Genomic DNA, 18,755 nt, shown 5'->3' with positions numbered 1-18,755 from the left:
TTTAATTAATACAAATAAAATAAATAAACATTTTTATATTTAACCTTTATTAAGATAATTAATTAATTAAAATTACTAAAAAATTATATAAGTAATTAGAATATCGATAATCTTCCTAATAATAATTTCTAAAATAGGTAAGATAGATTTTAATTGTAAAGATATTAATTAAAATTTATTAGGTTTAATTAATATGTTATATATATATATATTATATTATTTTGAAGAGGTATTGTAATTAAAGTGTAGGGTAGGGAATCAAACCTCAAACCACGAGATTGATAATATGAACATTATGCCAATTAAGCTACACTCTTGTTGGCTAATATGTTTATATTTAATAATTAATTAAAATTAATAATAATGAGTAATTAATATTATTTTATTAATTAATTAAGTTATATTTTTATTGGTCATCTCCGAGCCCACTGGAAGGAAGTCTCGCCAGAAGAAGGACGAAGAAGGAAAGAAGTCACGAAGGGTCTCATTTTCGAGTGTTTCCGGGCATTCAACGAATAATCTTAAATCTAGGCCGAACCACATGGAACTTTAAGCTGAAAATTTAAGGTAATATTGTTATCATCATTATAAGTAAGTTTGTAGAAGAAACTTTTACAAGATAAGGTGTGGGGTTTGAGTTACACATTTTGAAAATTAAACCTATAAATTTTTTAACAAGCAAGCAGTTTGTGGTTTATGGCCATTGAGGAAGATTTAAAGCTCCAGATCAAATCACAAGGAGTTTTACACTGGAATTTTAAGGTAACGTTGTAAAACACAATTCTGAGCATGTTTGAAAAGGAAATTTTCTTAAAATGAGTACTAGTTTTCGAGTTATTGACATTAGAAGTTGAGTCTGGAATTTGTTGGGTGAACAAGCAATTACTTACTAAATGTGGTAATTTGTAAAACCTGAACCTTACTTTTCCTTTTTAAATATGTTTATTGTTGAGTTTATTAAATTAAGGAGATTAAATATTTAAATTAGATTGAAATTGTGGGAAATGAGTAAAGGATAAATTTTGAAGAAGAAAAATGTTTAAGTATGGAAAACTTGGCTCTCGGGTATTTTTAAACTAGTCTTGCAAAAAGAAATTTTGGTTAAGTGTTGGTAGTGAAAAATGGTGGCTGAGCATCGAGTAAGCACAAGACGGGCATCGAGTACATGTCATTGAAAATTGAGTATGTGCCATCGAGGAAGGATCGTGTATCGAGTATGAGTAATCGAGGAAGAATCATCGTGCATCGAGCAAACCATCCAGCATCGAGTATCCCATCGAGCATCGAGTTTTTTCATCGAGTATTCTCCAGAATACCATTAGATTTTTCATCGAGTAATTACCAAATTACTATCGAGTATCGAGTTTTGCTCGAAACGTTTAACTTTAAACTTTTTTTTTAATCCAGACAGATGGCTTAATTTGGGCCCTTAATCTCCACTAGTGGGTGAAGTAGCTTAAGGAGGTTTCATGCAGGAGGTTGGGTGGTGGTATAAAAAAGAGAGGGAACTTCAAGAGCTTGATTTGGACAATTCCTTTAGGCAAATCAAACGATCTTGGTACCGTTGGAAAGCTCTGTGAGTCTAATTTCTGAAGTTGAGCCATTAGAAGAAAGTCTCGTTGGAAGAAGGCTGAAAAAGGATGGAAGTGGCGAAGGGTCTCATTTTCGGGCATTCGACGAAGAATCTTAGATCTATTGGGTTTTATATCCTAAAACTCATGGTTAGTAAACAATAGAACTTATTCTGAAAATTCAATAAAGTTGTTATTGAATATATTGTTTTTTAGAAATCCAATAAACCTAAGTCCCTTAACTATTACATGAGTACTTGAACTTTATGTGGAGACATACAAGCGGAATAGGTTCGAGTAAATAGTCAAAATAATCTATAGTATATGAATAAGGTTGGGTGCCTTATTCTGGTAACACTATTGGATGCGGCCTACTCTGTAGTTGTTGCAAAAAGTAGTAAGGTGCTACATATGAAGTGATCCTAATTCGTTCATGTTGGGACATGAGGAGTGGGGGCATCCTGTGCAAATGAGTTTTATGCAAGATCGGACCACGAAACCAGTCATTCTTACTTTATAACGTTGTTTATTGTTTAAGACTGACTATTTCAAAGCGATGACCTAGGTAACTTGACCTTAATCTTGAGCTAACTATGAACTCTTGTTTGTTCGGGATTATCCTTTAATTTACAAACGGTGAGAGTAGACCAACTGCCTCTGCTCAATAAGCTTACCATTTTGGGGATAAGACCGGATGAATAGCTGAGGACATAGGGTGCAAAACGAAATTAACTCCTACCCGATTAGGTTAGTAGAGAGGTTGTTTCCTTTAAGTGCTGATTTTGGGTCTTGAATAAGAGACCTCACCCTCTCATTGGCCTGAGAAGGTTTTGATTTGTTGATTGGATTACAAAATCAATTGTTCATTAGAGGATCAGTGGGACTTAAGGAACAAAAGGTAATTTCGGGGGTAAAACAGAGATTTGTCCCAACCGTTATTTCGAGCAACCTGTAAAGGGTTAACTTACTAATCATGATTATATCAAGTGGACATAATATATTTACAGTGAGGGGAGTTCAACTATAAGGTTTAGTAGAATCACCCATTAGTTAACGAATGGGGGTTAGATCGGTCTGATGAGTTTAGTCGATTAATCTCGGATCGTTGGAGCCTATGATCTGTAGGTCCGCGAGGTCCCCCTACTAGCTCGTAAATGGATTAGCTCTAGAGTAGCGTGATAGGTTAATTTGAAGTGTTCAAATTAGAATTAAATGAAATTGGAGAAACAATATTTAAATATGATTTAAATATTTGAAGATGGAATTGTGTAAAAATTAATTTAATATTTGATATTAAATTAATTAGAATTATTTAAATTGTTTAAATAATTATTNATTTAAATTGTTTAAATAATTATTATTAATTTTATTAAGAAAATTAATTTATGAAATTAATTTTGTAAAATTAATAATATTTTCAATTTTATTAAATAAAATTGATTTATGAAATCAATTTATCAAAATTGAAAAAGAAGAAAAATCACAAAGTTGGAAAATTGGCATTTTCCATTCTCTTCATGAAGTAGCTCACTAACAACCCACTTCTTCAAGCTTCATTAAACTTCAAGCATGAGCTGCATCTTATGCAGCAAATCTCTTTGCATGATAGTCTGCAATATATTGAAGAGATTAGAGTGTTTTGAAGTGAACGCAACCGAAAGAATTTCTCTGTAAAATTTGAGAGAAGAAGTTGTTCTTCATGTTGGGTTGGTGCTATGAGTTAATATCTAAATTTTCTTAATTCAGGCTTATTTTAAGTCCCACAACTTAATCTAGAGCCCCAAGAGGATAGTAACAAAGATCTTGGGGTGGACTACAACAAGATTCAGAGGAGATTTGCAGCTGAATTCGAGCTTAGAAGAAGTTCTTTAAAGGTATATCTTGAAACCCATTTATTTCTACTAAAACATGCTTTCATTTTTGCCAAAATTCATGAATTATAATGCTTATGGTTCCTGGTCATTTCTGCTGCACGATGGTATATTTCAACAAGATCTTGGCCGAACCACATAGAATTTCAAGCTGAAAATTTAAGGTAATATTGTTATCATCATTATAAGTAAGCTTATAGAATGAACTTTTGCAAGATAAGGTCTGTGTTTATTGTTGAGTTTATTAAAGTAAGGGGGTTAAATATTTAAGTTAGATTGGAATTGTAGGAAATGGTTAAAGAATAAGTTTTGAAGAAGGAAAATGTTTAAGTATGGGAAACTTGGCTCTCGGGTACTTTTAAGCTAGCCTTGTAAAAATGAATTTTGGTTAAGTGTTGATCGTGAAAAATGGTGGCTGAACATCGAGTAAGCACAAGGTAGGCATCGAGTAAATGCCATCGAGCATCGAGTATGTGCTATTGAGGAAGGATCGTGCATCGAGTATGAGCGATCGAGGAAGGATTGTACATCTAGTATGAACGATCGAGGAAGGATCGTGCATCGAGCAAGCCATCCATCATCGAGTATTCTCCAGAATACCATTAAATTTTCCATCAGGTAATTACCAAATTACCATCAAGTTTTCCATCGAGTATCGAGTTTTGCTCGAAACATTTAGCTTTAATTTTTTTTTTTTTAAATGTGGGCCCTTAATCTCCACTAGTGGGTGATGTGGTTTAAGGAGATTTCATGCAGAAGGCTGGGCGGTGGTATAAAAAGGAGAGGAAACTTCAAGAGCCGATTTGGATGATTCCTTCAGGAAAATCAGGCGATCTTGGTACCATTAGAAAGATCTGTGAGTCTAGTTTCTTAAGCCGAGCCACTGGAAAGAAGTCTTGTTGGTAGAAGGCTAGAGAAGGAATGAAGTGGCGAAGGGTCTCGTTTTTGAGCATTTTCGGGCGTTCAACGAAAAATCTTAGATCTAGGCCAAACCACATGGAATTTCAAGCTAAAAATTTAAGGCAGTTCGTGGTTTAGAGCCATTGAGGAAGATTTAAAGCCCCAAATCAAACTACAAGGAGTTTTACGCTGAAATTTTGAGGAGCAACGTCCACTGGGATAGCCTACCAAGCCTAAAGACCCGTGAGTAACTAAATGTCTTAAAGAATTTATATATAAAAGGTCATGCATTCCAAATGAATTTCATGCTAAGGTTTATGGGTTTTCCAAGCAACTAAAGTTTATACCTATGATTTTAAAGATTTCATAGCATTTCTTAAGCATGGTGTTTTAAGCTATTTAAATAAGTTTTATTAGTTCTAGTGCATGTCAATGCTGAAAGCTAAAGTATTGTAAAAGCTAAATATTTATATTTCGTGAAGCATGCGTGTCGAAATGTGACAATGCTCTTATGGTGAAAGCTAGGTAAATGCTATGCCTAAAGGTTTATTTACACATGTTTTCTATGAATGGTACGATTCTAATAAGACGGATGTCGAAGGTATAGAAGGTATCCGAGGAAGTACCTAAGGTGTTGACGGTACTTAGTATACTCCACGTGTACGCAGGTAGTTCACTATGAGAGGTTGAAGTATGGGCCTCCTAGCCACAGTCATTATAATGGGATCGAAGTATGGATCTCATGGCCATGAATGGATGTTGGGAGCTTGAGCTACGAATGCTCGTTCTCAACTAAGGTTTGATAATATGTATGATTATGATGTTATGTTTAATGTATGTTACTATGTAAGTTGCTTTAGACTAATTTAAACATGTTTACATGTTTAATATGTGTATGAAAGGCACGAGACAAACTGTTTTTCTATGAGTTACTCATTGGGCAACCAACTCAACGTTTTCAAATATTTTTCTTTTTTTTCAGGCAGCAGTCGGATTCTCCGAGGTTGAACTCGTTGCTGATTGCCACTCAAGACTTGGCTAGGAAGGAGAAAGTTTAAGTTAAAGCTTGTAATTAATGTACACATGTTTGTGAAAGAAGTATGGGACTAATGAAATTGTTCTGGGACCCATATATTTGTTCTTGTGTTATTTTGTTAGATGTATATTTTGTTGTCACTTCTGAATTTGTAAGTAAGTTGCTTTTGTTGGTTCAAGTTATAGATTATTGTGCTACTAAGTTTTCATTGCTTAACAAGGTTTTAAGCAGGTCTATAGTTAAGTTAGGCAGTAAGTGCTAGTGGGTAGGTCGGTAACTGCTGCCGTCACATCCCCTTACGAGTTAAGAGGGTAATTTGGGAGGGGATTTGACAAGTTGTCGAAAATTTAATTAACTTACACTATTTGTTAAGATTTCATTTTAAAAACTATTAATGCATATTTTTCATAAGTGTGTAAAACTTCCTTAAATACATAAATTGACATGAGAGAGCTAGAATTAAAAAGAAAAATCAACTTAATATTCGAGAGAGCTAGAATAAAAAAAATAACGATTTTTTCATTAATATAAGTAAATTATTATTATTATTATTATTTTGTTATTGTTGAATTTTCACTATGTATTTCAAAAAAATAAAAATAAAAAAATTAAGGGTGTATTTGGTGCGTGATAAAAGTAGAGAGTTGAGTTGAGTTGGTAATTATTATCGTTAAATTATCTGGGGAGTTAAATTGTCTGTGTTTGTTTGCAGAGTTAAGTTGAGTTGATAATTATTGTTTGTGTTTGTTGTGCATAGTTGAGTTGGGGATCTAATGCAGTTTTTTGTGGATGAGATTAGTTCTATTTTTTTCTGTTTGTTTTTTATTTCATTCTTTTATTTTTTTAGTTTTATACTTTGCTATTGTTGATTAATTTTCAAATATACACGTATTTTCTCAAATCATGTAGACATAAATTGGACAATCTCAATTTTTTTTCTCAATTTGTAGAACATAATAGATTATGTTTCATATATTATTTTCAAAAATTGTAATAATTCTAATTCTCTTCAATCGGTAAAACATACCAACAAAATATATTTCCTTAATTAATTGGTATATTGTATATTGTATGTATATATATTGAATGTATGCATATATATTGAAGGTAATTATCCCAATTACTAATTGGTATATTGTATGTATATATATTGAATCTTGCTAACTTAACTTTATTATTTCACAATATATTATACAGTTTATTTTTATATAATATGAATATATATTTAGAATTGAAATTGTACATAGGATAATTACCTTTCATTTGATTATGATGGTGAGAATGTGATGTAGTACAATAACATTTTTCATAAGATCACAAAAATAATATGAACCGACCGAACATGTGGCCGTTTCCAAAAAAAAAATCACAAAATATATGTTCTTTTCGATACTTATAATATCCGTGTCATAATACAAATACAAAAATTACATGTCATGACGTATGAAAAAAAAAAAAAGAAAAAGAATCAGATCTGGATCCAAACGGCAAAGATGAGGGAAGAGAGAAAGAAATGAAAATAGAATCTAAAGGTTTGATGATAAAAAAAAAAAAAACAGATTTGGATCCAAACAGGCAAACATGAGGGAAGAGAGAAAGAAATGAAAATATATTGATTTTTAGAGCCAGTTTTGAGGGGATAAAAAATGAAAATTTTGAGTGAGTAAAAAATGTGGTTTTAATAATCCATAGGTTTTTTTTATGGGCACAAACATGGATAATAAATACCCATTCAACTCAATAACTCATACCCATTTATCAAACACCTCCTAAGTAAAAAGTTGTCCCGTTACTTTTAGGATAATTTGGAAAGAAGAATACTTTTATTTGGGTGATTTTAAATTAAATTAAGTGAAAATAGTTATAAATCGTTAATAAAAGAGTCTAACCTCATTTACTTATAAAAGTTTATGATTTAAATTGATAAATTTATTAGTTTGAGGTTTTTATTAATATAATCCAAAAATTTAGATGTATAAATGTGTTTCGTTTTAAAAAAAAATGACTTTATTTAATAATAAAGTTTTTTTTGGCAAGCAGAAATCTTAAACTAGCATGTACCACTCCACTATTTTTTTTAAAAATTGTATTACAAGCAGGAAATTCACTAAATATAAAAAGCTAAATCATCAAAGAAATACTCATCAACTTTGTTTTGTTTTCTTTTTAAATACATCTATTTTTTTTTCAAAAGTTATAATATTATATTTTAAATAAAAATATTTAAAATATTGGACAGAAAAATTGACACAGTGGTGACTTGAAGAGACATATTAGTGACTAAAACAGTTATTTGGATTAAGCTTGAAAGAACGACGTTCAAACATGTAACTTTTCATTCAATATTCTAACAAATTGTTCACTATAAGAATAGTTTCGAGACATTTATGAACGATCGAGGACTATATTGTAACTTTAAAAAAAAATAAAGGGCATTTCAGAGTAGTTTTTTTACAATTTAGATAAAATAAATATCAAATTATCATTTTAGTCCTTATATTTTGAAATTGGTTATATTTTAGTTCATATACTTTCACTTAAAATTTATAGTAACAAAAGCTAAAAATAGAGCAATTAAAAGGACGGAGAGTAAAATAGAATAAACTTTTAACCTAAGGTAAAATAAACCCAAAATATGGAGAGAGATAATAAATAAAAGATAAGGTAAAAAATAGTATTATTTATTGTAATGAGAAAACATGTGGAAAAGAAGAAAAAGAAAAATGAAAAAAAAAAAAAAAAAAGTAGGTCAATCAGACGGTTAAGATGGAAATGGAAGACGAAAGATAAAATATAAATGAAGCAGAGGAAAAAAACCCTTGGCCCTTGGCATTTCCAATACAGTTACCACTAACCTCGATTTCTCTTCCCCATGATTCGCTTCTTTCCTTTTCTACTACATAATACATATGCCTTAAGCTTTTCTCATTCTCTAATGGCTTCTCTCGCGCCTAAACATTTTCCCTCCTTCTGAAACCCACCCATTTCCCTCCACCACCCTCCGGCGGCGCCCATGATGCTGCTCGCTGACCCCGCCGCTCCCCTCGGCGGCTCTGTCGTCGTCGTCGGGGTCAAAATGGATTCCCAGAGTCGCGAATTGCTCACTTGGGCGCTTGTTAAAGTCGCTCAGCCTGGGGATTGCGTCATTGCTCTTCATGTCCTCGATTCTGCCGCTGGTAATTGTTTGTTTCTCGACCTTGATTCCGTGGTTTGTGTTTTCTTTGTGCTGAGTGTGGAGTTTTTGTTTTTGTTTTTGTTGTAGTTCCTGAGGGAAAATCGAGTTTGCTTTCTCTTGTGAAGTCGTTTGACTCTGTGTTGTCCGCTTACGAAGGATTCTGCAACCTGAAGCAGGTAAGAATGTCTGTGAATCGAGAGTATCTTTTGGTTTTTGCTGAGGATTTGAGCGTGGAATTGTTATTTGTTTAGGTTGATTTGAAGCTCAAGGTCTGCCGAGGCTCGCCGGTTCGGAAAATCATTAGACGGGAAGTGGATTCTTACGGCGAGGCTTCACTAATTCTTGGTACTTCTAAAACTCACCATAGAATCCGTTCGTCGGCCTCGGTTGCTAAGTACTGCGCTAGAAAATTGTCGAGCAGATTCAGTGTTTTGGCTGTTAATAATGGCAAAGTTATTTTCCAGAGATTAGCGACTTTCCCGAATAAAGGCCAGTCTCGAGGTTGCAATTATTTCACTTTTTTACTTTTATTTTGCTTTTAGGCTGTGAATTCTTGTTTTGTGCTTAGGTCATGATTTTTCCCTCCTTTTCTTTTGCCTAACTGAGCAGACAAGGATGGGGACAAGAATTGTGCTGCCATTGTAGAAGTAACTAATGAAACAAAAGCTGTTGGGTTGGCTACAAACTTTATCGATAGTCATCGTTGTTTACAGAAATCTGACTCTGGTTGTAATGACAAAACGGAGAGGGACTGTGTTGAGGGTGCTCCATCTTTGCTTGAACGGAACGATTCGGGAATCGATTTGGTGGATGAGTTACCCGAGGACAATGATGTGGAGAATTCATTGGCTTTGGTACCATTTCATAAGCCTCAGGGAATTGTGAAGTCGAATTCCATTGTGAGCCGAGAATCGTCGCATTGGAAATCGAGTTGGCCACTTCTGCGACGGATCTTTTTGTCGAAGCACCAGGCAGAGAAATCTTCAAAGAAATTGTCGACATTCCAAGGTGTATTGCACATACCAAGCTTCCAGTCGTCCTCAGCTTTGGTTTATCCAGATCAGAAACAGAACAGTTCTGATCAGGATCAGGGTTCCACCATTGATGGAGATTGTGGGGCAATTGTGCCATATGGGTCCAGCCACATTTGGGAGAGCCTTCCTAAAGAGGTATTGGATTTGAAGGATAAATGCTCATCCACCTGCAGATTGTTTACTTATGAGGAACTTTTATCGGCAACTTCTAATTTTATGCCTGGTTCGTGTCTATCTTTTCTCAACTTTCTATCCTCATTATTTTGGCATTGGATGATTCTCTAACAAGTATTTATGTATGTGTCTTTTAGAGAATTTGGTTGGTAAAGGAGGTAGTAGCTATGTTTACCGAGGGCTTCTTCCCGATGGCAAGGAAATTGCTGTCAAAATTTTGAAGCCATCCGAGAATGTGCTAAAGGAGTTTGTTCAGGAAGTTGGGATCATTGCGACTTCAACTCATAAGAATATTATATCTTTAATAGGTTTTTGTTTGGAGGACAATAATTTACTGTTGGTCTATGATTTTCTTTCAAGAGGAAGTATGGAAGAAAATCTTCATGGTAAAGATCTGTACTATTTTTGAAGAAGACTAGTTTGATTTTTGTTAACTATATTCTCACAATCAACTTGCTGTTTCCTTTAAGGTTGTAAGAAGGATGTGGATTCATTTGGTTGGCAAGAGAGGTTTAAGGTTGCAGTTGGTGTTGCTGAAGCACTAGACTATCTACACAATTGCAGGGACGAACCTGTGATACACCGAGATGTGAAGTCCTCTAACATTCTGCTTTCAGAGAAATTCGAACCACAGGTTTCATGACATGTTCCTTTTTGTATGTAGTATCTTTCAAAGGGTTCCTCTATCTGATTACTACAGATTATGTTTTACCGTTTCAGCTTTCCGATTTTGGGCTTGCTAGTTGGGCATCATCGTGCTTTCAAATCACCTGTACTGACGTAGCTGGAACGTTCGGGTATGCAGTTCTTCTCCGCTACTTAAATGTTACATAGCTTATGTTTTTATTCATTTTTATCAAGCTTTTGATATTCTTAAACGTGATATTTGATAATGTATTGTTTTGAGCATGCTTCATTCCTTTATGACAGTTACTTGGCTCCTGAGTATTTCATGCACGGCAAAGTGAGTGACAAAATCGATGTCTACGCATTTGGTGTGGTACTCCTTGAACTACTTTCAGGTAGAAAACCAATCAGCAACAATTGTCCCAAGGGGCAGGAGAGCCTTGTCATGTGGGTGAGTGTCGACTTTTCTACCATTAGCATTCATTACAATCCAGGTCGGGACAGCGTGTAGGAGTTGTCATGAAGTCAATTCTTCTGAACTTTGTTCAAAACTTGTGTATGGAACTGATGTAACATATGTAATACAGGCAAAGCCAATTTTGACGGAAGGCAAAGTTTCACAATTACTAGATCCAAGCCTAGGCAGTGATTACAACCATGATCAAATAGGTCGAATGATTTTGGCTGCTACCCTTTGTATCAGACGAGCACCGAGACTCCGCCCTCAAATCAGCCTGGTAAGTTGACAACTAAATGCGCAACCCCTTCAGCATTTTCCATCTTCAATGGTTGTCAGTGTCATCAATGTTGTTTTCCCTTTCCCCTATTCATTTATTTTATTAAAAAAACTGCAGGTATTGAAACTTCTCCAAGGCGACGAGGAAATAACAACATGGGCAAGACAACAAATCGATGAATTGGACGAATTGGATGCAAGTGATGGAGAACCTCTACCTACTAACATCCAATCACACCTAAACCTGGCTTTACTTGGGTTGGAGGATGACTCACTTTCTGTTGGCAGTGGAATACAAAGCGTCTCCATAGAGGACTACTTGCAGGGCAGATGCAGCCGCTCTTCAAGCTTTAACTAGAAATTGCTCACACTATCAATCAAATCAATAGGACTTTCAGCCAAATCTTAGGTATTAACATCTTCCACCTTCCTTCTGTTTTTTATTCTTGAAACTGGGTCTTGGTAGAGAGGTTGTCCAGGGAAAGAGGTTTGCCCCCTCCTTGACTTGGTAGTTAGCTTGAAGGGCCTTTTTTTCTTTTTTGAAATCTTTGTATTGATTGAAATTGAATGGCTGATGTTGATTGAAAATTGTGGGTTTGAATTAAAGGGAGATGATGTGAAAGGCCATGTGTAGATATCACGCTACTTATTTCTGAATTTATTGTGAAGTTCTAAGCTGATGTACTCTGAGAAGTTAAAAAATTCCTGCCTGGGGATCTCTTTCTTCTTGTTTAGTGAATTTAGCTTTATGAGAACCAATTTAAAGGAAAGGAATGGGTGGTGTGTATTTAGGATTTAGTCAAAAAAAGGCAGCAGCAGCCCATATGATGACGGTGGCTGTGAATGTAAAATAGTGATTTCAGTGAAAGTGTATAAAGTGTCAAATTAATTTTAGAATCTTTTCGAGTATTATATCTAATCCATCATCAACAACTCCATTAAATTGACACTTTATACACTTAATAAAAATATGAATTAATTTATGTATCTTTTTCTCTGTGGTTCTTGTTGTTGTAAGTAAGGCTATGCCCCGATGAGAATGAGTCTCAAGTTGACCTTTCACTTGTGACGAATTCTGTGATGTCTAAGGGACTGCCTTTGTACTACTCTTGAGATTTATTTATTTATTTATTTTTAATGAGTACCTACTCTCTATTTATAAAACAAGAAAGTTAAAAAAAATAATGATAAATTTTTAATTTCATTCGGGAACGAGAAAGATTTGAAATGAATTGAATGTATTTAAGAATTTTGTATTTGGTTGATCGGGAAGAGAAAAGAAAGTTAAGGGTTTTTACTAATATAACTTTTCAATATGATTTTTAATTGAAAATTAAATAAGTAATTTAACCATAGGATTTGAAATAACTCCTTATGTTTCTTGTGGTAGCAAACAATAATTTCTTCCAAAATTACGCGGTTTCAAATAGAGCATTGATTGACATATCTTCTACTTTTGGAAGGGTAAAATGTAGGGGTACAATAGGAAATTGACAAACCAAATCGATCCAGTCGTTGGATTTGATTTTTCAATAAAATATTGGCACGTTATTAGAGGACATCGATCTTTTTCAATTTGCTTCAATTATGTTTTTATGTTAAAAGTCATTGGAAACTAAGCTGAATTAAAACTTATATATAACCATCTTAAAACATATGCATAGATGATGAACGATTTCTAATCTTCTTTGAACCATACATTAAGTTCTTCCTTGAGTTGTATCTTAACTTGGATCACATTTTCACTCTCATTATTTTTAGAAACCCATCAAAATTTTAAGTACCTTCCACAAATTGCAAAACGTCAATTTATAAATTTTTCATCGTACATACATACTGCCACCGAATTAAAGAAAATCAATTATAGAATTAATTTATATTATACAAAAATTATTTGTTTGTTGTTTATATTGGTCCATATATAAAGTGTTTTGTACTTTTAAAATTTTTTGCTATAAAGTATATATATATATATAAAATTCTTAATTATATATATATAATTTTATATTTCATAGATACCCTTGATACGCTCTTAGTCTCAAATATCAAAATTTGAACTATTAGCTACAAAAATCTAAAAAATAAACTAGACTAATTAAGGAATTTTCTTTTTTCAAGTATTATTTAAAAGTTCTAAGAAATCGATATAAAATTATGACTTTTCTTCTCTAAAAGTCTAACTTTTCTTTTAAATGTCTTTTACTTTATCATGCTAGGTACGTGTACCATTAGTTAATATTAACATTTATCAATATGAATTATATTTAGCAATTCTTGAATTTTGAAAATTTCCTCAAGAAAGAGCCTTATTGTAAACCATCAAAGCTATGTTCTCTTTGGACTAATCAAATAATAGACTTTAAGAGACTTTATAGATTATTTTAACAAATTTTTCGAAATATATAATACTTCCTCAAATTTCATAATTTGAAACGAAGGAAAGATGTAGGGCTTCCCGTCTGAAAAGGCTTTACAAATATAAAGCGGATTTTTATTCACTTGAAAAGTCACCATTAAAAAAAGATCATAATTACGTCATTGTTGTACGTTTTCTAATATAATAGAGACGCAAAGATTAAAACCATAAACCTCTTCATCATTAACATTGACTATATGCCAATTGAGTTATGATCGATTCTTGTTGTACGCACTTTAAGGTTGTTTAATTGATCTCATTGATTAAACCTTTCTTGTTTATAGGTAACGAGCAATTAACATGGACCATCTCCAAGAATTGTATTAAAGAATTGGTCATATATAGCTTAAGATTGTGTTTCTTTCATGAATAAAGATACATATATATACCTATTGATCAATATAGTTGAAAGATATAATATTGGTAATAATGAAAGAATAATTCTCAGCTGCTTCTTTCTTGCACTTTGTGATCTTGACCCTCTAACATCTCATCTTCTTCCATTGGCTTCTTATATTCACTTCCCATCTTCAAGTTTGATAAGAAAAAATAACACTCAAAATAAACTTCTATGTCTATGACAAATCCATCCATATTCAAATATTTGATTATTTTTTTTTATTTTGGTTTGTTTTACTTCATATATACATATTCGCTAATTTTGGTCTATGTACGTGCTTTTTAAACGTGACCGTTTTGGTTTATGTTTGTAAAATGGAAATTTGTTTTGCTAAAAAAGTGATGAGATAATTATACCGTTGATCCAAAATTGAGGCCCAAATAGATTTGGGCAACTTTTTAAAATGTAAGTTTTTAATTTTTTGCTTGCATCACCATTGTTGAAAATTATCGAAATGACTTTATGCACACATGTTGGGCTCTCACTTTCATTCTTGCAACTCTTGTTATTTGTTTTCTTTTAATACAAAAAGTGAGAGCAAAAAGCAAAAGAGCGAGAGCCAAAAAATAAAGAGTGAGAGTGAAAGCGAGAATGACTTGTAAGAGAAAAGAGAGAGATAGGAGTGAGAAAACCTAAACTCTAAAGGAGCGAGAGTAGCAAGAATAAAGAATGAGAGCAAGACCCAAACCAATATGCACAGTGGACTATTTTGGTAATTTCATGCTGATATGAAATAAACAAAATGTAAAAGAAAACTTAAAATTTTAAAATGTCGGAAAAAATTTATTTTGAGTACAAATTTTGCGCCATCTAATACCAAAAATTCAAAAAAGTGATACTACTAGACATTTCGAAAATATAATGATTAAAGTTGATCCCAAAACATAAAGAAAAAAATTTATTTTATCGATTTGACATATAAAATGTGTATTAAATATGAAAAAAAAATTAAATATCTAGTTTTAAAAAATAATTTTCATATAAAATTTCTACAATTTTGATGCCTAATTGTTAGGCACATTTTTAAAGAAAAAAGAAAAACAGTTATGAAACATATTTTGATTTCTTCCCTTAACAAACCATTCTTCCTATACTATTGAAGGAAAAAAAAAAAAAGAAAGAGATTTTCAAAAATAGAAAAATAAGAAAAAATATTTATATAAAATAACAAAATTTGATCTTATTTAATAGAGACGGATAGAAGTTTATTAGTGTCTATCAATGATAGAAATTAATAGAAGTCTATCATTGATACTTTGTGATTAACGTTGATAGAAGTCTAACAGTATGTATCACTATTTTTTTTTGCTATTTCTGTATATAATTAGTATGAAAATAAATAATTAATTTTTAGTTATTTTATTTATTTTTATTAGTTCAACCATTAAAGAGGAAGGATAACCAACCTGAGTGACTAAAGAATACAAGGGCAATGTGCTGTAACTGCATAGCACTTGGACAATGGCACTGTGTGGAAAAATTTCAGAAAAATGTTAGTCACCTTAATTACATAAACAAATATTTAAAAATTTAAGAGTTTATCGATAGTCAGTTTGAAAATAAAAATTTGAAAACAAGACATTAAATATAAAAAAAGAATCAGTACTCCATAGTTTCAAATATATATTTACTATTTAGTAGTATATTCAAATTAAACCATTTTTTTTATTGTGTTTGATAATAAATTTATAAACCATAAAACTAGTTTTAGTTATATATAAACTATTATTAATTTTTAATTAAGGGTTTAAAAATATATTTATTTTATATTGTATGATTTATAATTCCTTGCATAATATATATTTTAATTTTTAAAAAGTGAATTAGATTTATAACCTAAGATATTATATTGAAAATTTTATTTTATTTTAATATAGTTATGCATTTTTGAAACTTAAAATTTAAAGCTCAAAACCGGGATATATCACTCGAAACATAATAAATATTTATCAGATTGCATGGTTTACATTACAATATCTATCTAAAAATAGTAGACCGGTCCATTAATACATATTTACTGAATAATCTAAAAACATAAATTTAGATTATCCAGATATATTCTGTCTCAAATTTTTTTCAACAAAAATATCGACATTTTTTGAGAGGGAAATTGAAAAGGGTAACATTTTTAAGCTAATAATTAAGTGTATAACAATATTTTTAAAGAATTGCAAATATAGCAAAATCTACCGCTTCCAATCATTAATAGACTCTATTGCTGATAGATTAATATTAGTGATATAGTTTGTCATTGATAGACTCCAAAAGTTGGATCTAAATTTTTTTATATCTGTAATTTTTTTTTTTGCATTGTGATATATCTATTAATACTTTAGACTTGATTGCTATATTTGGAACTACCATTTTAAAAAAACATAAACTCATTGGTCTGACTATAAAAGTCATATTACTTGAAAAGTAAAAATGATAGATAAAGAAATTACAAATGGCAAGTTTAACGATAGATAAAGAAATTACAAATGGCAAGTTTACTCTCGACATATATTTTATTTTTATTAAAAAAAAAAGTAGGTAAAAATGAAATCGTTATCAATTAGATGAAGATTAATAGCGTTACCCCAAGATGAGTCTGGTGATGATGAACGCGGGTTTCTCCATAATGCATGACTTAAATCCATAAGTTGTCTGCGGATAATTTTGAACCATAACGTAAAAAGACGGGTATAATTTTAGAAAGAAAGAATGGAAAGACTAAAGAGAAAGAGTGTTACCCAAATCCAAAAGAAGAAGGCAATCTCGAAGGAGTTTTGAAAGAGAATGAAGTGAATCAACACAAGAACAAGAGAAGGAGAACCAAACCAAAAGTGTTCATCCGAGGGATTCACTGCATGGCGGCTGCCATGTTTTTTTATTTCCTTACGTTGTTGTCTATGAAATCTATTATTGTTATGTATAGCTTGGTCTTGTTGTGCTTCTTTGTCTTCTATTCTCGAGTTTAATTCTTGAGCCATACGTGTTATTATGTATTCCAACTTTGCCCCCACTAGAAGTAGCATCTGATCAATCATATCAACTCTAATTACTGTCCACCACTAATAAATCATCTATTTTATCTTAAACTTTCACATAAAATTAAAAAAAAAACCCAACTACATCATTATTATAGTCTATTTTAGAAAATAGAAGTTTGTATTTATATATATACTTCTTGACGTTTCAAAATGAATATTTTAATCTTTGAGGTTTATAACCGAACGTTTTCCTAACATAATATTGAGACGACAATTAAATTACTTATTAAACATTCAAAATTTGTTGATTCGATGGAAGACGTGTGACTTTTTTTCTCTATCTTCTTTCATCCATAGGAGAAAAGTCATGTCAGTAGTTTAGTTAACAAATTTGATATATCATCTATGTTTTAATCAATATTTTATACTTCAATGTCAAGATTTTGTTTGTTAGGTCAATTTATGGTGTTATGGGTGGATCTTGGAATAATGGACAACAAACACCAAATGAAGAGGAGTCAAATAAGACCAAAAGAAAAGTAGACCTGCCAACCCCATCAAGGATGGCCAAGGCCAGTTCGGCCAACATAGGCTCAATCGAGAAGGGATGAAATCCTAAAAGCGCCGGATAAGAATATGGGTTAGTCGGTCTCGACCCAAAAAGATTTCCCAAACAAATAACCCAGTCAAAAGTGCTAATTGGATAAGGAATATGGAAAAGGCCAAAACCTATAAATAAGACAGAGCATAGCACAAATGAAGTAAGTTCTCCAACCAAAATAAAATATCATCTTTTCCTTCCAACCTTTTGACTTAAGCATTGGAGTGGCTGTGGCTTACACCACACAGATGTCTAGTTTTTTGTTTGTTCAGGCGAGCTCTCTTCCCAAAAAATACAAATTAACTGTTGTTATCCCTTTGAGATTATGTACATTCGCTTAGTAAAAAATTGACATCAACAGTTGGCGCCGTCAGTGAGGAAGAATAGTCAAGAGTAGGCTTGGAAAATCTTTTTAGAATGAGTCAAAGGTTCATGAATATAAATTTGGATGGAGACGAATCCGACCAAGAGTACCAGCATTGACAAGTCCGGAGGGAAGAGGCTCTTCGACCTTGACCTCAGCTTGAGAAGCAATCCATGAAAGACAAAGAAGATGACATCGATTAAGGTAATCACCCATTAGAAATCCAAGGTAAAGAATCTCCTCGGCCTCGACTAAATGAGGGTTGACCTGAGGAGATATTTAAAGCTCGAGGATAGGGGGTGGACGAATTAGATCCCCACGACCCCAAACCAGAAAAATTGAAGATTTTAAAACTAGTTGCTGAAGCAATGGACAAGGAAGACAGGAAAAAGAGCAAAGTGGATCCAAAACATGTTTGTTCACTCGAAATCGAGGTCGAAGCCGACCCAAGGAATTCCAAGATGGGTAGACCTTGATTAGAAGAATATCTCAAATTCTCAAAAGAAAGAAGGAACGATCAAATCCCCAACCAAAAGGAAGAGGTCGAGACCGACCCAAGAAATTTCAAGATGGACAGACTCGGATCGAAAGATAATCTCAAATCCTCAAAAGAAAAGAAAGAACGATCAAATCTCTAACAAAATAGAAGAGGTCGAGGTCAACACATACCTAGAAACAATATTTGCAAGTAATTAAGGAAGATATATAACTAAGATTACTTTTATTACAATACATCTTTGCAAATAATTGGCTAGATATAAAACTACCTATGAAATTAAATTTTTTTTTGGTTAGATATTACTAAAAAACATTAGTCTAATATTTAGAACTTACAATTAGTGGTAGAAACGACAACCAAAAATAAGTGTGCCATCCTA

At 32.4% G+C, this 18,755-nt stretch overlaps 2 protein-coding genes across 4 annotated transcripts in view; one reads left to right on the top strand and one right to left on the bottom strand.

Annotated features, from left to right (window-relative positions):
* Positions 1 to 8,215: 8,215 nt before the first annotated feature.
* Positions 8,216 to 12,021, top strand: LOC120088821 (probable receptor-like serine/threonine-protein kinase At5g57670). Its single transcript, XM_039046266.1, has 10 exons — positions 8,216 to 8,554; positions 8,641 to 8,729; positions 8,805 to 9,054; positions 9,163 to 9,810; positions 9,899 to 10,147; positions 10,232 to 10,395; positions 10,482 to 10,558; positions 10,692 to 10,839; positions 10,976 to 11,125; positions 11,243 to 12,021. Exons 1-10 carry the CDS (start codon positions 8,392 to 8,394, stop codon positions 11,480 to 11,482), a joined length of 2,178 nt encoding a protein of 725 aa, XP_038902194.1. The 5' UTR covers positions 8,216 to 8,391; the 3' UTR covers positions 11,483 to 12,021.
* Positions 12,022 to 13,805: 1,784 nt separating this feature from the next.
* LOC120087936 (MLO-like protein 13) overlaps positions 13,806 to 18,755 on the bottom strand; it is a 36,046-nt gene continuing 31,096 nt past the window's right edge. For 2 of the 3 annotated variants that reach the window (XM_039044952.1, XM_039044951.1), the window contains exons 8-12: positions 18,712 to 18,752; positions 16,673 to 16,957; positions 16,519 to 16,586; positions 15,347 to 15,407; positions 13,806 to 14,068 (exon numbers count right to left, since the gene is read on the bottom strand). In XM_039044952.1, the coding sequence (XP_038900880.1) occupies positions 13,985 to 14,068; positions 15,347 to 15,407; positions 16,519 to 16,586; positions 16,673 to 16,957; positions 18,712 to 18,752 (539 nt within the window). In that variant the 3' untranslated portion in view covers positions 13,806 to 13,984. The remainder of the gene's footprint in view (positions 14,069 to 15,346; positions 15,408 to 16,518; positions 16,587 to 16,672; positions 16,958 to 18,711; positions 18,753 to 18,755) is intronic. The other variant, XM_039044949.1, reaches the window with a different exon arrangement.

This window comes from Benincasa hispida, chromosome 10 (assembly GCF_009727055.1).
Source record: "Benincasa hispida cultivar B227 chromosome 10, ASM972705v1, whole genome shotgun sequence".
In the NCBI taxonomy this organism is placed as follows: Eukaryota; Viridiplantae; Streptophyta; class Magnoliopsida; order Cucurbitales; family Cucurbitaceae; genus Benincasa; species Benincasa hispida.
Note: the sequence above shows the minus strand (reverse complement) of the source record. Positions and strands in the feature narration are given on the sequence as shown.